The sequence below is a fragment of the Bombus fervidus genome, chromosome 14 (genome assembly GCF_041682495.2).
Source record: "Bombus fervidus isolate BK054 chromosome 14, iyBomFerv1, whole genome shotgun sequence".
Taxonomy (NCBI): Eukaryota; Metazoa; Arthropoda; class Insecta; order Hymenoptera; family Apidae; genus Bombus; species Bombus fervidus.
Genome location: NC_091530.1, coordinates 7,080,367 through 7,099,444, shown reverse-complemented (window position 1 = coordinate 7,099,444; position 19,078 = coordinate 7,080,367). Strand labels below are relative to the sequence as shown.

At 35.7% G+C, this 19,078-nt stretch overlaps 3 protein-coding genes across 6 annotated transcripts; 1 reads left to right on the top strand and 2 right to left on the bottom strand.

The window, feature by feature from the left end:
- Positions 1-18: 18 nt before the first annotated feature.
- On the bottom strand, positions 19-6,600 carry Mop (tyrosine-protein phosphatase non-receptor type protein myopic). 2 transcript variants are annotated; one of them, XM_072016214.1, is made up of 10 exons: positions 6,384-6,600; positions 5,991-6,193; positions 5,596-5,918; positions 5,381-5,493; positions 1,993-5,314; positions 1,402-1,925; positions 851-1,314; positions 489-787; positions 262-408; positions 19-203 (listed from the first exon to the last, which is right to left on the bottom strand). In XM_072016214.1, exons 1-10 carry the CDS (start codon positions 6,468-6,470, stop codon positions 82-84), a joined length of 5,604 nt encoding a protein of 1,867 aa, XP_071872315.1. In that variant the 5' UTR covers positions 6,471-6,600; the 3' UTR covers positions 19-81. The 2 variants fall into 2 exon arrangements, with proteins under 2 accessions (XP_071872315.1, XP_071872316.1); XM_072016215.1 differs by lacking the exons at positions 5,991-6,193; positions 6,384-6,600 and having other exon boundaries at positions 5,381-5,510; positions 5,596-5,723.
- Positions 6,601-7,120: 520 nt separating this feature from the next.
- On the top strand, positions 7,121-13,172 carry Pitslre (cyclin dependent kinase 11B pitslre). 2 transcript variants are annotated; one of them, XM_072016160.1, is made up of 8 exons: positions 7,121-7,344; positions 10,068-10,439; positions 10,509-11,189; positions 11,277-11,596; positions 11,677-12,003; positions 12,087-12,351; positions 12,446-12,676; positions 12,772-13,172. In XM_072016160.1, the coding sequence occupies exons 1-8, from the start codon at positions 7,244-7,246 to the stop codon at positions 13,064-13,066; spliced, it is 2,592 nt and encodes an 863-aa protein (XP_071872261.1). In that variant the 5' UTR covers positions 7,121-7,243; the 3' UTR covers positions 13,067-13,172. The 2 variants fall into 2 exon arrangements, with proteins under 2 accessions (XP_071872261.1, XP_071872263.1); XM_072016162.1 differs by lacking the exon at positions 7,121-7,344 and adding an exon at positions 9,614-9,709.
- Positions 13,173-13,295: 123 nt separating this feature from the next.
- LOC139994392 (pigment-dispersing hormone peptides) lies at positions 13,296-18,998 on the bottom strand. Of its 2 annotated transcripts, XM_074112055.1 has the most exons (5): positions 18,858-18,992; positions 14,100-14,275; positions 13,808-13,954; positions 13,601-13,727; positions 13,296-13,529 (listed from the first exon to the last, which is right to left on the bottom strand). In XM_074112055.1, the coding sequence occupies exons 4-5, from the start codon at positions 13,724-13,726 to the stop codon at positions 13,404-13,406; spliced, it is 252 nt and encodes an 83-aa protein (XP_073968156.1). In that variant the 5' UTR covers position 13,727; positions 13,808-13,954; positions 14,100-14,275; positions 18,858-18,992; the 3' UTR covers positions 13,296-13,403. The 2 variants fall into 2 exon arrangements, with proteins under 2 accessions (XP_073968156.1, XP_073968157.1); XM_074112056.1 differs by lacking the exon at positions 14,100-14,275 and having other exon boundaries at positions 18,858-18,998.
- Between the last annotated feature and the right edge of the window lie 80 nt (positions 18,999-19,078).

The window sequence follows — 19,078 nt, the reverse complement described above, 5'->3', positions numbered from 1 at the left end:
AACGTAGGAATGCAAACGTTCATTTAAATAATAAATTTATTGGTTGGTGCATAATGAAGTTTTACTTGCAAATTTATTTCATTATCTTCTAATAGACCATAGAGGATCCAGTTGACTTAGCGGATCGATTATTCCTTCTTTAGGTTTCTCTTGAATCGACGTCGTTGAATGTATTGAATTAGCAGTAGAAGCTTTTTGTCGACCTAAAGTTTAAACAATATCACTAAACTATACTTTGTAAAAAATATTATTTTACAATACCTTGGTCAACATCTGATCGTTGGGTACTTATGCCAAGAGTTTGAAGGAAATCATCAGAAGGGTGCATCTTCCTTGATGTTTTGTCCTTATTTCCCTTTAATCCTTCGAAATTTTCAAATGTCGAGCGAGTAGACGATAAAATTCCACCTAAATATCCGATAAGAAAATTTTATTTTGAATTAATTCGATCAAATCATATAAACAATTAGAGGAGAAATAGTTCTTACGTTTCATTAAAATGTCTTGAGCGTGGTATAATACCAACTGATACGCGAATAACAAGGACTCCTTATTTACAATTTGTTTACGGCACTTCAGAAGACCCTTGAATACAAGAGGTACATTAACTATTCCGCAACCTGCACGTATATGGCATACTGTTGCTGCTGCTACTAGGAATAAGCTGCTTAGTGCTCCACCATCCAAACAATGTACCACCACTGGTTTTGTACAACGTCTCAGTGCTTGTTCTGTCATTACATCCGTTGAAAAAGTAAGCAGTGCACCTGGACTACTAGGAAAACCACTGAAAAGTAAAAAAAAATTATATACATAAAATGGTTGAATATTATTTATTTTGAAGACATACTTGGCAGGCCATGTGAGAAATTGCATGTGCACGACAGTCTTTTCTGAGTTCTTTTTAGTATTATGCACAGAAATAACTCTTTGGACGTAGGATATATGGTTTACTCTCTTTTTTAATGATATCGTAAAGCTACCAATGTTCAGAATATCTTCTTCGTTTATAGGCCAGTATATCTCTCCATTTAATTGTGCATCGGATACTAAACATGCAATTATTTCACTTTCTTGTTCCCATATCATCATCCAAAATACTTCTAATTTGTCCGGCAATGGTGCTTGAGTAATAATAAATGCTGTTGGTATCCATTGTGTAATTTCCATTATATGAGAAGCATTAATATAATTTGGAATATCTGTCGACGATATTTGTACCCTTGTTGTGTCATATGGGATACATTCCATTACTCTATTTTCCGAAGAATGAGCTAGCGCTACTGTACACGATTGTTTACCACTTTCCCTTTCCTAAAATTCAAGTATATTATTTTGTAGTGTGATTAACAGAATAATATTTTACATTATACAAGTAATTTGGAATTCATATGATCCTACTTCAAATTCTTGGACTTCCTTCCATTTTATATCAAGATTAGTTGCTCCACTTAATGTTTTAACAAGTAAGCTATCTACAAATTTCTCATATTTTTCAACTTCATTTATAAACTTCTGCAATGCTACTGGATCTCCTAAAGGATCCTTTTTAGGTTGCACGTCATTGTACCACGTATCCCATACAATCTGCAAATTCTCGTTTTCCGTCTTATCTTCGACAGTAGTAATGTCATTCGACTTTACTTTATCATCTTCACTAGCAGTATCTTTCGTTTCATCTTTTGTCGTATCTTTCATTACAGCTTCGTCTTGTGCATTGCTTTTATTGACAGAACGTACTTCTGGCACTAAAGGTGCATGATTTATAGTGATATCAAGGTCAGCAAGCAAGTCCACATTAGATTTCTCTGACATTGTAGCGGGTTTAGTGGGATTCGCGCTTGTCGTTGTATTAGTTCCATTATTAGCAGCTTGCATGTATGTTTGATTGTAATTAGTGTAGTTTTCATTTCTGCTAGAGGATGCTAGGAAAGTTAAACATAAAATTTAAATAATTGCAATGTTAATATAAAAAAATAGTTTGATATTTACCTTGAGTACTTTGCATTTGGAGACCATATGGTGTAGTGTAATAAATGTCAGCTACACCTTGAGGTTGATAAGTTTGTTCTGAATATTGAGAAGATGGAGTTTGACTAACCATAGAATTATTACTAGCATTTGTGTATCTCGCACTACTTTCTTGTTGTTGACATACATTGTTAATGCCGGTATTTATTTGCAGTGTTGATTCAGAAGGTTGCTGTGATACTTGATTTGATTGTGAAGTTTGAACATTACTAGGATTATATTCATAACATTGGTTGGTGGAATTATAAGTGTATCCCATTTGGCCTTTATAAGATTCTGTCACTGGCATAGTTATTTGATTTCCTTGAATATAATTGTATCCTTGGTTGTATACATGAGAATAACCACCATACCCAGGGTACTGTTGTGGGTACTGATATGCTTGTGTGTAATTTTGCATACTTGCCAAAGGCTTTGTATGACTTTGAATTATTTCTGTATTAGTAGAACAATTTGAGTATGCATATGTATTAGAAGTATCTGTAGGTAATATAGTTTGTGTATATGAAACACTGGCATGTTGTAAACCATGATAAGTATTAGGGTAAGTTAAAGTGGTGTCACTAGCTGATACTTGTGATCCATATTGGTATACTTTATCTGTATAAATTTGTTTAGTTTGTTCTGTACTACTCTGCTGTGGATATTGTACAGCATTGGAGCTGTGCAAGTTAGAAGAATATGAAGTCCCCATATTATTTACTGGAACAGTTAAAGAACTAGTAGAATAAACAGGTTGAGGAATGCTTGTATTCATATATTGTGTTTGCATATAGTGGCTAGAGGCAGGAATATTAGTCGTTTCGGATGTACTTGGATTCGATGTGACTTGTTGAGCATGTAACTCGGATGGATTATAATACATTGTACCAATGTAACTTTGAGTACATGAAACTTCACTTTGACTAATTTGAGGGAGGATATAGTTTTGCATTTGAGTATTATCCACTGGTAATACATGTTGACTGATGGTTGAAACAGATTCTTGAGAAACAAATTTTTGTTGTGATTCAGGTATATATTGTTGTCCTTGTTGAGCTAGAGTGGTATAAAGCTGTGCTTGTACATCTGTTGTTTTAGTAACTGTACTTGCTAGAGGCGCAGACGTTTGTGTTATCGATGTTTGAGGTATCTCAGCTTTAGTAACACTAGTACTAGCAGTTTTATCAAAATTAGGAGGATATTGCTGTGCAATATTATATCCAGTATAATCGGCAGAAGGTTGGTAATTTTCATATTGTAATGTATTGGTAGGATAGTTATAAAGTGTTTGAGGATTAGCAGAATATTTCTGCTGTCCATCTAAAGCTGTAGAAAATTGTCCATTGGATACAAAAGAATTTACTGGATACTGCACTGCAGTGTTTGCTGTCGTTCCAATTACTTGTGGATAAGTATTTACAGTATCTGAACTATTTACTTGCATATAGTTTTGGCTTAAAGCAGTATTTTCGTTATATGTTGAAATTTCATGTGTATAGGGTACATTCGTTTTGTAATCCGTATATGGTGTAGAATAATACTGCTGCATAGCTTTCGTAGACGACATTGCATCCAACGTAGTCACTCCACTGGAATGCATTGCATTTTTATTCACTGTGTCATTCAAGTATGACTTTGTTGCTGCATCTATCTGAACTTGTTTACCTTGCTCTTTATATACATTATAATACTGATTTTGAATATTTTCCTGCCTACTATTTAAATAATCCTTTAACTTAAGTCCACTACCAGTTCGATTTCGACTCTGATCATAAATAGCGGCTGTTGTATCAATCCTTTCTTGAGAATTTTTATTGCTATCCTGTGCAAGTATTTGTTCTCGTTCTTCTTCCTGTACCTTACAAGTGCTTTTCACTCTTTGAAGTAATTTTGAGACATTTATTTCTAATTTCCTATAAAATTCAAGACCCTTGCTAGACTTTGCTAATAGGTCTTCATAAGCATCGTAAGACGCAATCAAAGAAGAAATAGTATGTTCTCGGCGTTTTAATATTTCTTCGACTCCTTTTCGTACATTAGCAGTTTGGGCATATGCATCTGTTAAAGCTGCTAAGATGTTATCTTGTGCAACAAGATTTTGGTCTATCAATGTTACTAGAGTTTGATGTTTACTTAGCTGATCTGCAAATAAACGATCCAAGGGTCCATCGGACGTGGCAGTAACTAGTAAGCGTGTTAGATCATCTTGTGAAATCGAATCTCGTAATTTTGCATGCAATTCGTTCCTTTGTCTACGCATTTCGTCAACCTTATTCAAAATGCGCCTTAATTCCTTAGTATGCATTCGTTCTAATTCGATTGCACTATGTGATTTTTCAGTATTTTGTTCTGATAGGTACGCACTTGGTGAAGGTATATGGGCCATAAGATCAGCAAGCGGTTGAGAAAGTACCTTTAAATTTTTTACATGCATCGTTACTGCTTTATGAAGAGCATGATTACTTTCTGAAGCTTTATTATGAGCTTCTTCATACTTCTTAGCTTCTCTGGTTAAATCAGTGGCGACTATCGACGGAGGTCTCTTCCCAACCGTATCTTGATATTCTTTTTCTTTTTGTTCTTCATCAAGGAGAAGTTTCTTAATTTCTTTCAATATTTTTTCAACATCTTGGCTAGTATCCGATAATTTTCCCATTATATCGAGTAACTCTTGAATAATGTGTTGCTTTGCGTTTAGTGCTGCGCATCTTTCAACCAGTTCATCAGGAAGAGGTAACCGTTCCCATTCAGTTGTTTGAGCATCGGGATCCCATAAACTCATATGTTCCAATTTTAAGGACGTTAAGTAGGTATTGAGTTGCTGATCCCTCTCTTCAATTTTACTACCGACGGAACGTAATATTTTCGCTTTTTCTTCTGAATACAAAGAATTTGCTTCGTGCACTTTCATTGGTATTAATCTGGCAAATATATCAGGACCTGAAACTTCAGGATCGTTGATACTAAAAGATATTCCTTTAACTAAAGGAGCTCCCTTTACTGTAGGTAATGTTTCTTTTTCTGGTACTTCTTCGTGATATATGTACTCATTTTCATTTTTAGCTGCTTTACGTTTCCCTTCTATCACGTCATTTGTAAACGTAAGTGCTTCTTCTATAGTTGCTTTTTCTCCAGGAATATTTGAATAAATTAATTGTGCTTCATTTAAAGAAGCTAATGCAGCATTATAAAATGCTACTCTTTCTCCCATCTTTCTTTGTTCCTCAGCAGCTAATCCTTGATATAAATATGTAACTGCTAAATGATAAGCTTTCTTGAATTTCAGGTAATGCTTCCAGCTCTGAAAAAAAAATATTTTTAGAACAATGTTTTATTAATACCAGTAAGCAATATTTTTAAATTTTACCTTATAAATTTTAGTTCCAACAGTATCTGATATGGTTCCATCCTCACTCCCACCTTGTTCAAGTGTAGTTAATGCCAAATTGAAATAGTCCACTATCTGTCTCGCGACTTTTGCTACATGATACATATATCTTGTAGAATGATGTACAAGAGTAGACAATTAAAGCCACAAAAGATGTAATATATTTATGCAAATCTTATTTCTTTTATACTTACCTATGATTGTGGGTTTACGATTATCAAGCATACTTTTTTCTAATATACATTCTTGAGCTTGGGCTAAGCAAAGCTGGTGCATAAATGTCATAAGTTCTGGAGCTAAATCTACACCAGATGGCTGTGGGTAATTATTTTTTAAATGCTCAAACGCCCATGCTGCGCATTGAAAATGAGCACAAGCCATCTTCATCCCATCAGCTGATGTCCTTTCTGTAAGTGCTCCCAACTGAGTATGCATTGCACCAATATTATACAAGATAGAAATTATTTCAAAGCGAATATTTGCCAATGAGCAAACCATGTTTGCATATGTATCTCTCCTATTTAAAATAAAATACCTTCAATTTTTTAATTCTAATGATAACTATTCATCACTATCTCAATTATTTTACCATGTGAATGTGACCGCTGCTATACCATCTTTTCCCATAGGAAATCTACTATGAAGAAAATGCAATTGACAGTAATATCTTTTCAACAATGAACAGCCAGCTACATCAATGGGTGGTCGTACAGCCACTGCACGTAAGCTTTCTAATTGATGTATCTCGTGTGTAAATGTTGCTGGATCTTTATTATAAAAATCACATATATACTAAAACAAAAAATGTTTATATCTCTAATTAGATTAATTGACAAACTGAAATAAATTAACGAATGATCACGCGGTTCATTTGCAAAATGGAAATATGGAACGAAAATTTAAATTTGTAAATAATAAAAACAAAAATCGAGTATTAATTTATGATAAAAAAAAAGTTGCAGTGTGATTTATTTATCCACACCTGCTTTAACTTTGGTCCAAACGTAGTAGGCTCCGGGCTAACTTTTAATTGAAACGATATCATCGGCAACCTCGGTACTGCTTCCATTGTAAATTACTCAATAATATGTTATCTTTCCGAGGTTTCTAAAAACTGACATTTGATCATCTGTCAAACTTGTAGAAAATGGATTTAATCATGGAACATATTTTTCTTTATCACGTATATACTTACTGATGACGACTGAAGCGCCATTTATGGGTAGATATTCATGTGCAAGGGTAATTCCATTTACAATATATAAAAAATTTTTCTACAATTTACACATTATTTCAGGTAATATTTTACATTCGTTACATCATTAATTACGATAAAAAATATGAGATAGAATTAATTAAACTATGATGCACATAAGGAAATCATTTTCCGTACATTGGTCAAATGAAAATGCCTCTTGACGATAAGGCATACTGGAATTTGCTAACAGTTTGCGTGTGTCTATAGAAAAAAATAAATATTAAATCTATTCTCGAGATACTATTTGTTTATTTTTCCGATTAATAAATGAATATTGACAAAATTCGTTGCATTTTTACACTATGTATGTAATTAAATCTATTGTCGTAAATCTAGTGAATTTTTATATTTCATGGCTGTTTTGTTCGTAACTGTATATATGGCAACAGTGTATGGTGAATCGAGAAATGAAAAGTGTACATGTTTAGTTGCAAGTTGTAGCTGCTTGTGTTCGGTTGTGAGTGCTTGGAATGTGTCAAGAAATAGATTATTTGTGAAGTGTTAGATTTCTAAAGTGAAGACGTACATTTTTGGATTATACGTGTCGAAAACTATCATAATATACAAAAGAAGTCAACCATTTTATGTGCTCTAAAATAAAGTATAGCTTTGACATGGATATTGATAATCAAAGTGAAGACGGAGAAATAAAGAAAAGCCCTTTGAAGAATATGGACGATTTCAGGTATGAAATTACATGATGCTTTATTAACTAACTAATCTCAATTCCGCTCCTCTCTTCTGATTTTCTATTTCTGCTTTTTTCTATAATTTGGTCTATTGTCGTCCTTCTTTGTTCTTCTCTTGCTTCCCTTTGTGTCACTCCATTTCTCACTTCTCCTAATTGCTTCTTTCTCTTTCTTGCTCTTTTCTCTTCTTGGCCCTTTCCCCAGCTTCTCTCTCTTTCCTTTATGCACTTCTTTACTAATTCTTTTTTTGATTCTATGGCTTTCTCTTCATATCTTGCTGCTCTTTTTAGTGCTTTTTCTCTTATTTCTGTCAGTTTCGCTTCCTCTGCCAATATGTAGTTCAGCATTGTCATGTCTAGGCCTAGGATCCATTTTACATATTTCCTTTGTATTTTATCCAGCCTTTCTTCTATGTTCCAGCCCCATATTTCTGCTCCAAACAGTGCCACGCTCTCTACCAGTGCTCCGAACATCTTCATTCTTCGATTGTAGTCCTGTTTGAAAATTCTTTCTCCTACGCTCCACGTTTTCTTCACTGCAATAGTTGTTCTCTTTTTCCTATCTTTTATGTATTTCTCATCGCTGCCGTTTTTCTGTAGTATGTACCCTAGGTATCTTATCTCTTCCACTTCTTCTAATTCTTGCTCTCCCCATTTCCATTTTCTTTGTCCTTTCTTATTCTTTTTTTTTCGAACACTATCATTTTGGTCTTTTCCATGCTCAGTTCCAATTCAGTTTCCTTTAAAAATTTTTCAGCTGTTTGTCTATTATGTGGCTTATCACGAATAATGCGTTGGTCATACCTCTTCCTTTTCTAAATCCGAATTGCCTTTCTTCCGGTTTGGTTTGTATTTCTGCCTTCAGCTGTTCGTCCAGTATCCCTGCGTAGATCTTATATGCTGTGTCTATTAATGTTACTCCTCTGTAACTTTTCGTTACTCTCTTGTCCCCCTTCTTGTATATCGGGAATATTACTCCTTTTTCCCAGTCTTCTGGTATCCCTTCCCCATTCCATATTTTCCTTAGCAAATCCCATAGTGTTTCCCCCACTTCCTTCGGTACGTACTTCCATACTTCATTTTCCAACCTGTCTTACCCCGTTGCTTCCTTCTTCTTCAAGTTCCTTAGTTGGAAGATCACCTCTATATTATGCTCTATATTAGTGCTCTATATTAGTGCTCTATATTAGTGCTCTATATTATCTTCTCTCTCCTCCATTGTTTTCTCTTCTGCTCGATGCTCCTCCATCTTTCTGCCCTCTTTGTGCTCTGTTCCTTCTAGAATTTCCATGAAGTGCTTTTTCCACTTTTCTACGCTTATTTCTTCATCTATACCCTCTCTTCTTCTTCTATATTTATTTATGTATTTCCATGCTTGTTCTGTTTTGATCTTCTTGATTTTCTCCATTTCTTCTTCTTCTTGCTTTTCCTTTCTTTGTTTGCACTACTGTCTGAATTCCCTTTTTTTCTCTATGAGAGCTTCTCTGCTGTATTTCCCTTTCATAAACTTTATTACCTTCCTTCTTATCTCTTTTCCTCTCTTTCCACTCCTTGTCGTACCATGCTTTCTCCTCCATGCCCCATCTCCTTATCTCCATTTTCTTCTTTGGCATTGCTTTGTTTATCTTCTTTTTGATTTCTGTCTACATTTCCTCTACTGTTCTTCCATTGCAAGTCCAGTCTTTACATTCCTCCAAGTATTTTTCCACATTTTAGTTTGTCCATTTCCTAAGTGTTATATATATAAATAAAACAATATAGCAACATGTGACGGTAAGTAATGGAGAACAGTACCTCCCTTACCTTTGTCCCACCCTAGACTTCTTTTCAGTAATGCATATATGTACATATTGTTTTCTTTTACTTTTTAAATAAAGAAAAATAAGGTAATAGTGAGCAATTTGGTGTGTGTCTACGATTGTTTTCAAACTTTAGTATATTATAAAGGACTGTTTAGAGAAGCAAAGCATCACAAAAAGCAGAGTTGTGAACAAGTATAAATACTGTTAATCTGACTATAAAACTAAACCTAAACCTAATCTCTAACTATATGAGAGCAATTGAATCGAAACTAAACATTAAACAGGTAAAAGAGCAGTTTAATTTAATATTTATTAATAAAATAATTACAAGAAAGAAAATAACAATACATGCAACAAATATACAAAAAATGGAACTTAATAATCATCTTTGTCGCTATCAGTATCTAGCTATTTCAGCTGATTTGTGTTTGACGACCACTGTATGACGTTTCGACGACCACTGTATGACGTTTCGACGACTGTTCAATTTTAATTTAGCTCTAGTGGACGAATCGCGAAATACAAATGACAAAATTTAATACGGTTTGGACTAGATTGAGGTTAGTTTAGGTTTAGGTTTAAACTAAAATTAAAAATACTTACAATTGTTCGCGATACCTTTTTCGTAATATTTTGCTTCCTTAAGTAGTTCCTTTTACTATACTAAAGTTTGAAAATAATCGAACCTACCAAATTGTTCACTATTAGCGAAAATAAGTTTCGATATGTATTTAATAATATCTAGTATGTCGTTAAGTTCTAGCAATAATATTTTTCATTATTGACTTGTCTTTTCTTTCAATTAGATATGTTGTACATGCATTGCACGTATATATCAAATGAAAAAAACATACATGTTCTACCAAAAAAGTTTTGTGTGCTTAAGTATTAGTTGTTTTAAAAAAATTATACTTACAGCTTTTCAGAAGAGGATGGAGGAGATACAGCAGATTCTTTGGATATAAAACCACCACAGGCTGTAGTCCGACATCACAAATCTAATTCATCACGCAGAAGAGACAAACACAGTGATAGAAGAGATCGTAGGGAAGAAAAGGAAAGAAAGTCTAGACATCATGATCGTGGGGAGGATAGACATAGAGATAAACATAGACACCGTAGGCATGGTGTGGATATTTTGGAAAGATCAGAGCGTTCAGAAGGTTCCAAAAGAGATAGAGAGAGGCTTGAAAGGCTAGAAAGAATGGAAAGTCACAGAGATAGAGAGTCTAGACATGATAGGAAAGAGAGAAGTACAGGGGACCGTGTTTTGGAGGATCTGAGAGAAAGGTATGCACATATTTCACATTTACTTTGACAAATAAAGCTATATTTTTCATTAATATGTCTAACTTACAGGTTATTGGATAAGAGAAGGGAAAGACGAGAAGATTCGCGGGACATTCGAGATTACAAAATGGAAACTCGTCGCGAGATTCGTTTGGACGATTCTCGAGAATTACGCGAACCGCGTGATCGTAGAGATATACGGTTGGAAGATATGCGAGAACGTCGCGAGACTCGTATTATCGATGATATTAGAGAACGACGTGAAATTCGAATGGAGGAACATAGGCATATGAGAGTATTGGAAGAGCAGTACTCTGAAACGGAGTTAATGGAACGGCCCGAAAGAAGTGAGAAACGTCATAAAAGATCACACAAACATGATCGACTTCGTGAAAGAAATAGAGAAAAAGCAGAGCGCGAAAAAGAACATAGAGAAAAACAATTGCGTGAAGCAATGGAAATTGTCACAGAAGAGCCAGATGATATGGAAATGAATGAAATACCGATACAGCCGAAGGACCCGAAAGAAATGACCGAACAGGAACTTAGGAAAGAAAGGTTACTGGAAGCGGATAGAGAGATGGCGAGGAGAAAAGAAGTCTCTAGATTGGAGTTGGAAGCGCGACGAATGAAAAGAGGGGAGAAACGACCTCTAAGCCCAGACAACAATCAAGATCCATCTATCGTGGAATTATCGGACGAGAGTCCGAGTCCGGCTCATTCGGATGAAGTTCGTTCTAAGTCTATCGAGTAAGAATTAAAGCAGAATATCTGTTGTAATCGATATCATGATATTCTATTTTTGATTTCTAAAACACCTTGGTTATTTATTTACAGATCTAGACATTCATCCGATGGAGAAAGAAGTATACGTGAGAGGTCCTCCGATAGACATTCTTCCGACTCATCCGAATCTAGCAGCGATGATGACGATGAATCTAATGATTCAAATAAAGGTTCTAACGCCGATTCTAATGATGGTTCCGATTACAATAATCCAAGCCCCTTATCTGTTGATCGGTTGGCTAAGTCTGATCATTCTGACGGAGAATCGCCTGGACACGTAGATTCAAACGGCGCGTCTAAGAATATAGAAGAAGAAGGAAAAAAGGAAGCTGAAGAGCCTGAATTACCTCCATATTTGCCAGCAATTCAAGGTGCGTAATTTAATCTATTTATTTCCTTTGATTTTCGTGTTGATGATGAATGACAAAAAATAAACTTTTTGGCATTGCAGGTTGTAGAAGTGTAGAAGAATTTCAGTGTTTAAATCGTATTGAAGAAGGTACATACGGTGTAGTGTACAGAGCACGCGATAAACGTACAGATGAAATCGTTGCTTTGAAACGTTTAAAAATGGAGAAAGAAAAGGAAGGTTTTCCGATTACCAGTCTCAGAGAAATAAATACTCTGCTGAAAGCTCAGCATCCAAATATCGTTACTGTTCGAGAAATAGTTGTTGGTAGCAATATGGATAAGATATTTATTGTAATGGATTATGTTGAGCATGATTTAAAATCGTTAATGGAAACGATGAAACAAAAGAAACAAGTTTTCATACCAGGTAAATAAATAAAATAATTGAAATAAAATAAAAATAATTGTATTATTGATAAAAGAAATAAAACATGAATATTTTGTCCACAGGAGAAGTCAAATGTCTTATGCAACAATTATTACGAGCAGTAGCTCATTTACACGATAATTGGATACTTCATCGAGATTTGAAAACGTCGAATTTGTTACTAAGTCACCGAGGTATTTTGAAAGTTGGTGATTTTGGTTTAGCACGAGAATATGGTTCTCCATTAAGACAATATACTCCGATTGTAGTAACACTTTGGTACAGAGCTCCTGAATTGCTACTAAGTGTAAAGGAGTATAGCACTCCTATCGATATGTGGTCAGTTGGGTAAGAAAAATATTACAGAATCAATATTTCTTTCTATTCTATTCTATTCTATTCAGTATATGTTTGCGTTATCAATGAAATTGTATGTTACCAGATGCATTTTTGCAGAATTATTAAGAATGGAGGCACTCTTTCCTGGTAAATCTGAAATTGATCAATTAAACAGGATATTCAAGGAATTAGGTACTCCAAATGATCGAATATGGCCAGGATATAGCAAAATGCCGTTGGTGCAGAAAGTTCCATTCACTCATTATCTCGTAAACAATTTGAGACAACGTTTCAGCTTATCCTTATCAGATTTAGGCATCGAGTTATTAAACAAGTAAGATTCTTTAAATAATGTTTTTTAGATCTAACGTCGTTTTTCTTTTTTTTTTTTTTTTTTTTTGTTAACTTAAAACAAATTTTTCTTTTTAGATTTCTTACGTACGATCCTCAACAGCGAATCTCAGCAGAGGATGCTTTAAAACATGGCTACTTCACAGAAGCACCGTTACCAATAGATCCACAAATGTTTCCTACATGGCCAGCTAAGTCAGAGCTTGGTGTACGAACAGCAAATGCTTCACCAAAACCACCAAGTGGTGGGAAAGAATACAAACAATTAGGAGACGGAGACGATGCTGATTTAAGCAACTCTGGTTTTCACATGGGTCTTACCGAAGGCGGTAGACAACCACCAATTGGTGGTGGATTCCATCTAAAATTTTAAACAGAATGATTGTTTTTCTACAGAATGAACTTTGTACATTACTTTCGAAATATTTATGTTTTACACTTGAGATTGTATCAAATGAATAAAATATTAAATAATTAAACATTGTGTTTTTTATTTTGTGGCTAACTAAACATTATCTTTCATTTGGCGTTTATTTTATGTAACAGTTGATACTTTTTGTTGCCAGGAAGAGATAGTTGATTAGAAGACCTCCAACAAGAACTTAATTCTATTGAGTTTATTGAGTTTAATACATTACAAGCTTAAAAGATTCTTTGAAACGTATACATTCGATAAAGCGTAGCTTCATTGTCAAAGAATTTCAGCAATTTTACTTTCCAGCGTTGTTCATGTTTTTCGGTAGACCTAGCAGCGAGTTTATAAGTTCAGAGTTGCGCTTAGAATGACAGAGGCATGGTGGCAACATCAGCAGTCTTGCAAATTGTAAATCATTATTCTAGAAACACATTTCACATATTTATTAGGATCATTAAAACTAAACAGAAGTCATATTTTATATTTTCTTACCATTCCTCTGCCGTATGGAAGATTCAACCCCAACAGATTCCTATAAGAATCTTCAGTTGCTCCCAGTGTTTGGTACGTGATTCCCAGCATCACAAGTAAGATCAGCACGTATTTTACCGGTGTCATACTTTGTATACAAAAACATGTGAAAATTATTAATTACCCTCCTTAGTTTAGTTTCCAATTTAAAAAATTTTATACAATTACCTGCTTTCCGTACTGTAGGAATTAATGCAAGTGCAAATACTGTTTCTGTTAGCCGGGTAAAGCGGAATTGCCCTGAGAGCTCCAAGCTACGGTACTTTTATACGGGTGATGTTCGTGGGGGTTGAAATCTGGTCACGACAGACGGATCTGTGAATGACAGTTATCTCCTTGAGGAAATATTGAAGAAATTCATCCATTTTCTTTTTTAATTATTATATAAGCTCTAGCATTGTTTATGACAGAGTTTTTAATCCACCTGGTCGGCAGAAGATATATTTCTTCTCTTTCTTACTTTAGAAATAACTTTGTGATGACATATCATTTCATCATAACATTTCTTCACAGTATCACGACGAATTTCTGAAGATTATTATTTTTTTCATCCAAAGATGTTGGCCATGAATTTCTTGGACACCTTGATCCTTCTCCTTAATTTTCCATGATGCTTCACCATTCTCCTAAAAGTTCCTAAAAGATTCCACTTTTTTCTTTTTTCGCAACAACATCCTCTTTGAGAATTTTATTTTTTATGTACAATAAATTTAACACACAGGTGTGACGAAAGTAATGACAATTGTAGCGGATATAAAGGAAGCAATAGGACTAACAAAAGTACCAATATGCTCCCATTAATATGCATTATTTTCGTCATTACTGTTATTCTGGGTCATTGACGCTCCTCCTAAGTTGCCTTACATATTGAAAGAGCAGATCAAAGTCGAGTAAGAATCTTACTGAAGGTATTGACGCTCACATTTATACGCCCGCGCTTACGATTAGTAACGTTCACAAACACGCAGTGCATGAACGTCTTATCTACATTTACGACTCACTGCTTTCCAGTTAACGATACGATAACGCAAACATATGGAATTTATGTATACATTTACGTTGTAGAAGAATATTGGCGCTCTCAGGTGTTCAACTTTACGATTATTTACAATGTCTTTTGCTTTTGGCTCATTAACAACGCTCCGCGCGATTTCTCCCTTGCCCTCCCTTTGCAGACGAACACGAGAAATGTTTCCTTAATTCTTAAAGGATGAGGCTCCAAGAGAATGTCTTATTTGGACGAATTTTAAAATGCGAGTTGTATATTGTAGTTTCAAGATAAATGGTAATATCTTTTGTTTTTGACTCGTTAACGATGTTTCGCGTGATTTCTCCCTTGGCTTCCCTTTGCAGACGAACACGAGAAATGTTTCCTTAATTCTTAAAGGATGAGGCTCCAAGAAAATGTCTTATTTGAACGAATTTAAAAATGCGAGTTGTATATTGTAGTTTCAAGATAAATGGTAATATCTTTTGTTTTTGACTCGTTAACAATGTTTCGCGTGATTTCTCCCTTGGCCTCCCTTTGCAGACGAACACGAGAAAAGTTTCCTTAATTTTTAGAGGATAAGGCTCCAAGAGAATGTCTTATTTGGACGAATTTAAAAATGCGAGTTGTATATTGTAGTTTCAAGATAAATGGTAATATCTTTTGTTTTTGACTCGTTAACGATGTTTCGCGCGATTTCTCCCTTGGCTTCCCTTTGCAAACGAACACGAGAAAAGTTTCCTTAATTCTTAAAGGATGAGGCTCCAAGAGAATGTCTTATTTGGACGAACTTAAATGCGAATCGTATAATGTAGTTTCAAGATATATGGTAATATCATTTTATTTTTGACTCGTTAACGGCGTTTCGTGCGATTTTTCATGTTCTCGCTTCCCTTTGCAGAAGAACGAGAGGAAACTTTCGTTAATTCTTAAAAGATGAAACTTCAGAATGAGATTTTATTCGAACGAATTGGAAAATTACGTTGTAATTTCGCACATGAAATATATAAAGATCGAAACGAAATACGTAATAAATTAGAATCGTAAAGTAATGCAATCTTATTATACAGTTCCAATAATTAAGGAATTGTATTTATTCATGAGACGCCTACACGAAGATGAAGAGCGATAAATAACGAAGATAGGTTCGATATCCTTCGCGGTTGGGCAGTTACGAATAGAGGGGAAGAATGTGAGGACAAAGGAAAACGAAAAAGTAAAAGAAAGAGAAGGAAAGAGGAAGGAGAGGAAGAGAGCCTAGAGTTCCAAGAGTCCATACACGATAATCGAAATCTTTGTAACCTGGGATAGGTATGGGTCACTAACCAGCAACCGGCAGAAAGCTGGCTTGAGACTGGTACCGTGGCCTTGATTCTTTCTTAAGACCCTTCAATCCAAACTTGAAGGCATGTGTCGCGTGTCGATCATGTTATAATTCAGTTTTCCACATACGTGAGACTTATCTTATACGTAGAAATCTCTTTTGTAGAACTCTCCCTTTTCGTTCACTTCGCATCTGTAACTCGAATTCGTCGAATAATCATGAAATTAACGCCATTGATGATGTAATTAAAAGTTGTTTGATTTCTTCGCTACAAGTATCGTAACTTTAATTGACGAATGGATTCCCGTGATTTTCCCAAGGATTCCACTCCTTTCCAACGCGTGTTGTGTAAATCACATAGGTGATGTAGTTAGAAACATCGGGGCACGGTCCAAACGAAACAGACGTTTTGGCCTCCCGAATTATCTATTAGTCTCCTGTTAATAGCTTTCTCGTGTACATATCCGTGGCAAAATATTAAACGATCATCCAAGCTGAGGTTTCTAGGAGGAAAGATGCATTAATGGTTTCTATTAGTTACACGAGACAATGTATTATTCTGTTGGGTCAAGGCTCCTGAAGAATCACATAAAATTTCGTTGGCCATTCTCGATACTTTCCCTTTCTCAAGTTTTCAATTTCTATTCTTTTTTTCGCGAAACCAGCGCTGCACTATTGATCGTATCGCGGTTAGATAGAAGATAAGAATCCTCGTAAGAGGGACGACGGTACGTCTGTGTCCAATTTTGTATCTATCATATATACAGTTTTGTCATACGACTTGTCATGTGACTTAATTATGCATTCCGTTTAGCCGTTAAAGCGCTTTAACAGGTTTTACGCACGAAAAACTCATACAACCTGTATCGAAACACATTTGACTTCCCGATGCCAATGAACTTCAAAGACTACGTCAATAATCCGTTCCCGCTGTTCTGGACCCTGGTCCTCGAACGCAAACTGGATCTTTCACGCCGAATTCGTTTGGGGAACGAAGAACAATTAATCGATTGGCATTCTAAAATTTGAATACTTGTCCCGTGTAACTCCTCGTAGCTACGCATCTGTCTCCGTTCTTCCACTTTTGTTCTCTCGTTTCACCAAGAAACGTCACCTTCCCTCGTCTTTCACCAAATCTAATCGCGGATCGACGGATTGGAAGCCAGTACGTTCGTTACTTAAATGTTGGTTTTAGCGTAAATGATCTTCCACCCTTTTTCTTTTCTTTTCGCCATTAGAAAGCAAACAAGCCGATAAAACAACCGGTCGCAAGTTCAAGGTGAATCGGCTATTCCATAAAGTGCCTTATTTTTAGGATTCTCGGGGATACCTGTGTCGTTACAATCAATTCCCAAATTCTCCAATGGGACGAGTCTCTTCTTCGCTCGACTTCCAACTCGCTACTTTTTCTTTGTTCGCCACTAAACTCGACACAAAGGTTTGGAAGCCTTCATTTCTTAACGATCCTATCAACGTTATCCTTTTTTTCCCCGCCGTTCTGCCGCTTTATCGCCCGGACTTTTATCTAACACGCGAAAGTTATAACAACGAGGAATTCATCGATTCGTGGAACTACTAAAATTTGTTTTTCTGAATTACATGCCACGAGATCGCAACTGAAGCATTGCAATGTAACGAAGGCATATCTCTCGTTACCAGGTTATTAAAAGAAATATTTTGTATTATTCAAAAACTCGTGCCTAGCTTAATTAAACAGGAAAAGAAAGAATGCTATTGCAGAGAGAGAGTCGAGTTGAATTTTTTTCCCGGGTATATGTAGGTATTCCGATATCTGGCACACGCTGTCCCGTCGATAATAAATTTGCAAATTACGATCGTAAGCTTCGTGGCGGAAGCATTCACGGCAACGGGTTTCCAGTATCATTGAAACCAAGGTATACCAAATAGAGAACGAGTATGGCATTCGTAACGGATCGCATTATCCTAGAGACACAGTATCATACTAATCAGCCCTAGCGCAAACCAAAACACTGCTGCATGAGATATTGTTGTGCGGACACGATACGATAACACTTCCACTTGTACTCGAACTGATAATACACTTGTTTATCACATTGCACTAATTTAGCGATCTAGCAGGAATCGTCGTACTTTTTTGTAGCAGTTAACGCGTCGTAATGGAGCGGAGCGGACGCAGTTATAAATTGTAAGTTCATTCAATTCCAATTTCCGGTATAAACAATTCTATCGCAGTCGTAAAGCGATATGCGAAATTGCCAAGAGTAGGATGTATATCGTATATCAACTTCGGAAGCGTCACAATCCAAAATAATTTAGTTAAAAGAATACCAAAGGCGAATTTCCAGAACTAAGCATGGAAAATTACAAAAATAATACTTGACCATCGTTTGTTAAAGACGATTCTTTTTGCCAATATTATATATTTAACAAATAATTTTTTCAACGAAATGATTTCTCCTTGATTGAGTCGCGTTACTTTCAAAATACATGTAGGTCGTAACGTTATCGTTAAATTTCCCTTATATACGACGAATAACAACTAAATAGAAAAAGAAAACAGTAAATTATATAAAGATATATATTATATAAAGATACACGCGTATCTTTTTAAAACATCCTATATCGGAGTTCTAATGAGAGACTTAAAGCATTCGTTTCACTCGATAAAGCATCATCGAAAAAGGCTTTACTGCTAATCGGATCCATTTCACGAAACTATTGCACAAGATAAGGGTTAAAAGAGGAACGAAAATGGTTATACGTATGTGGCGGGGAAAGATAAAGTCATATACATCGGGATTAGAAGCTACGAAACCGTCGAGATGCAAGTTAAGGTGCAGGATCACGCACACAAAATCGCTGGACGGTGTGTCGTTGCTTCGAGACAAGGCGTATCGCGTCGCGTTGAGAATTGGTGTACATACACTGTCATGTTCTTCGTGGTCAAGGACGTCGGAGACAGGGTCTCCGCGTAGGGTGCGGGAGCTGCGGGGTCCCTAGGCGATGGAGTAGGTATATATGGGCGTCCCCGCGCGTTCAGAATACCAGATTCATGCAAGTTGGCCCTCCCCGCGAAGCGGGTGGTGCGCTTTGAAAAATTCATCGCGAACAACCTGACGGAGTAGTTGCCCGGAGGAGCCCGGTC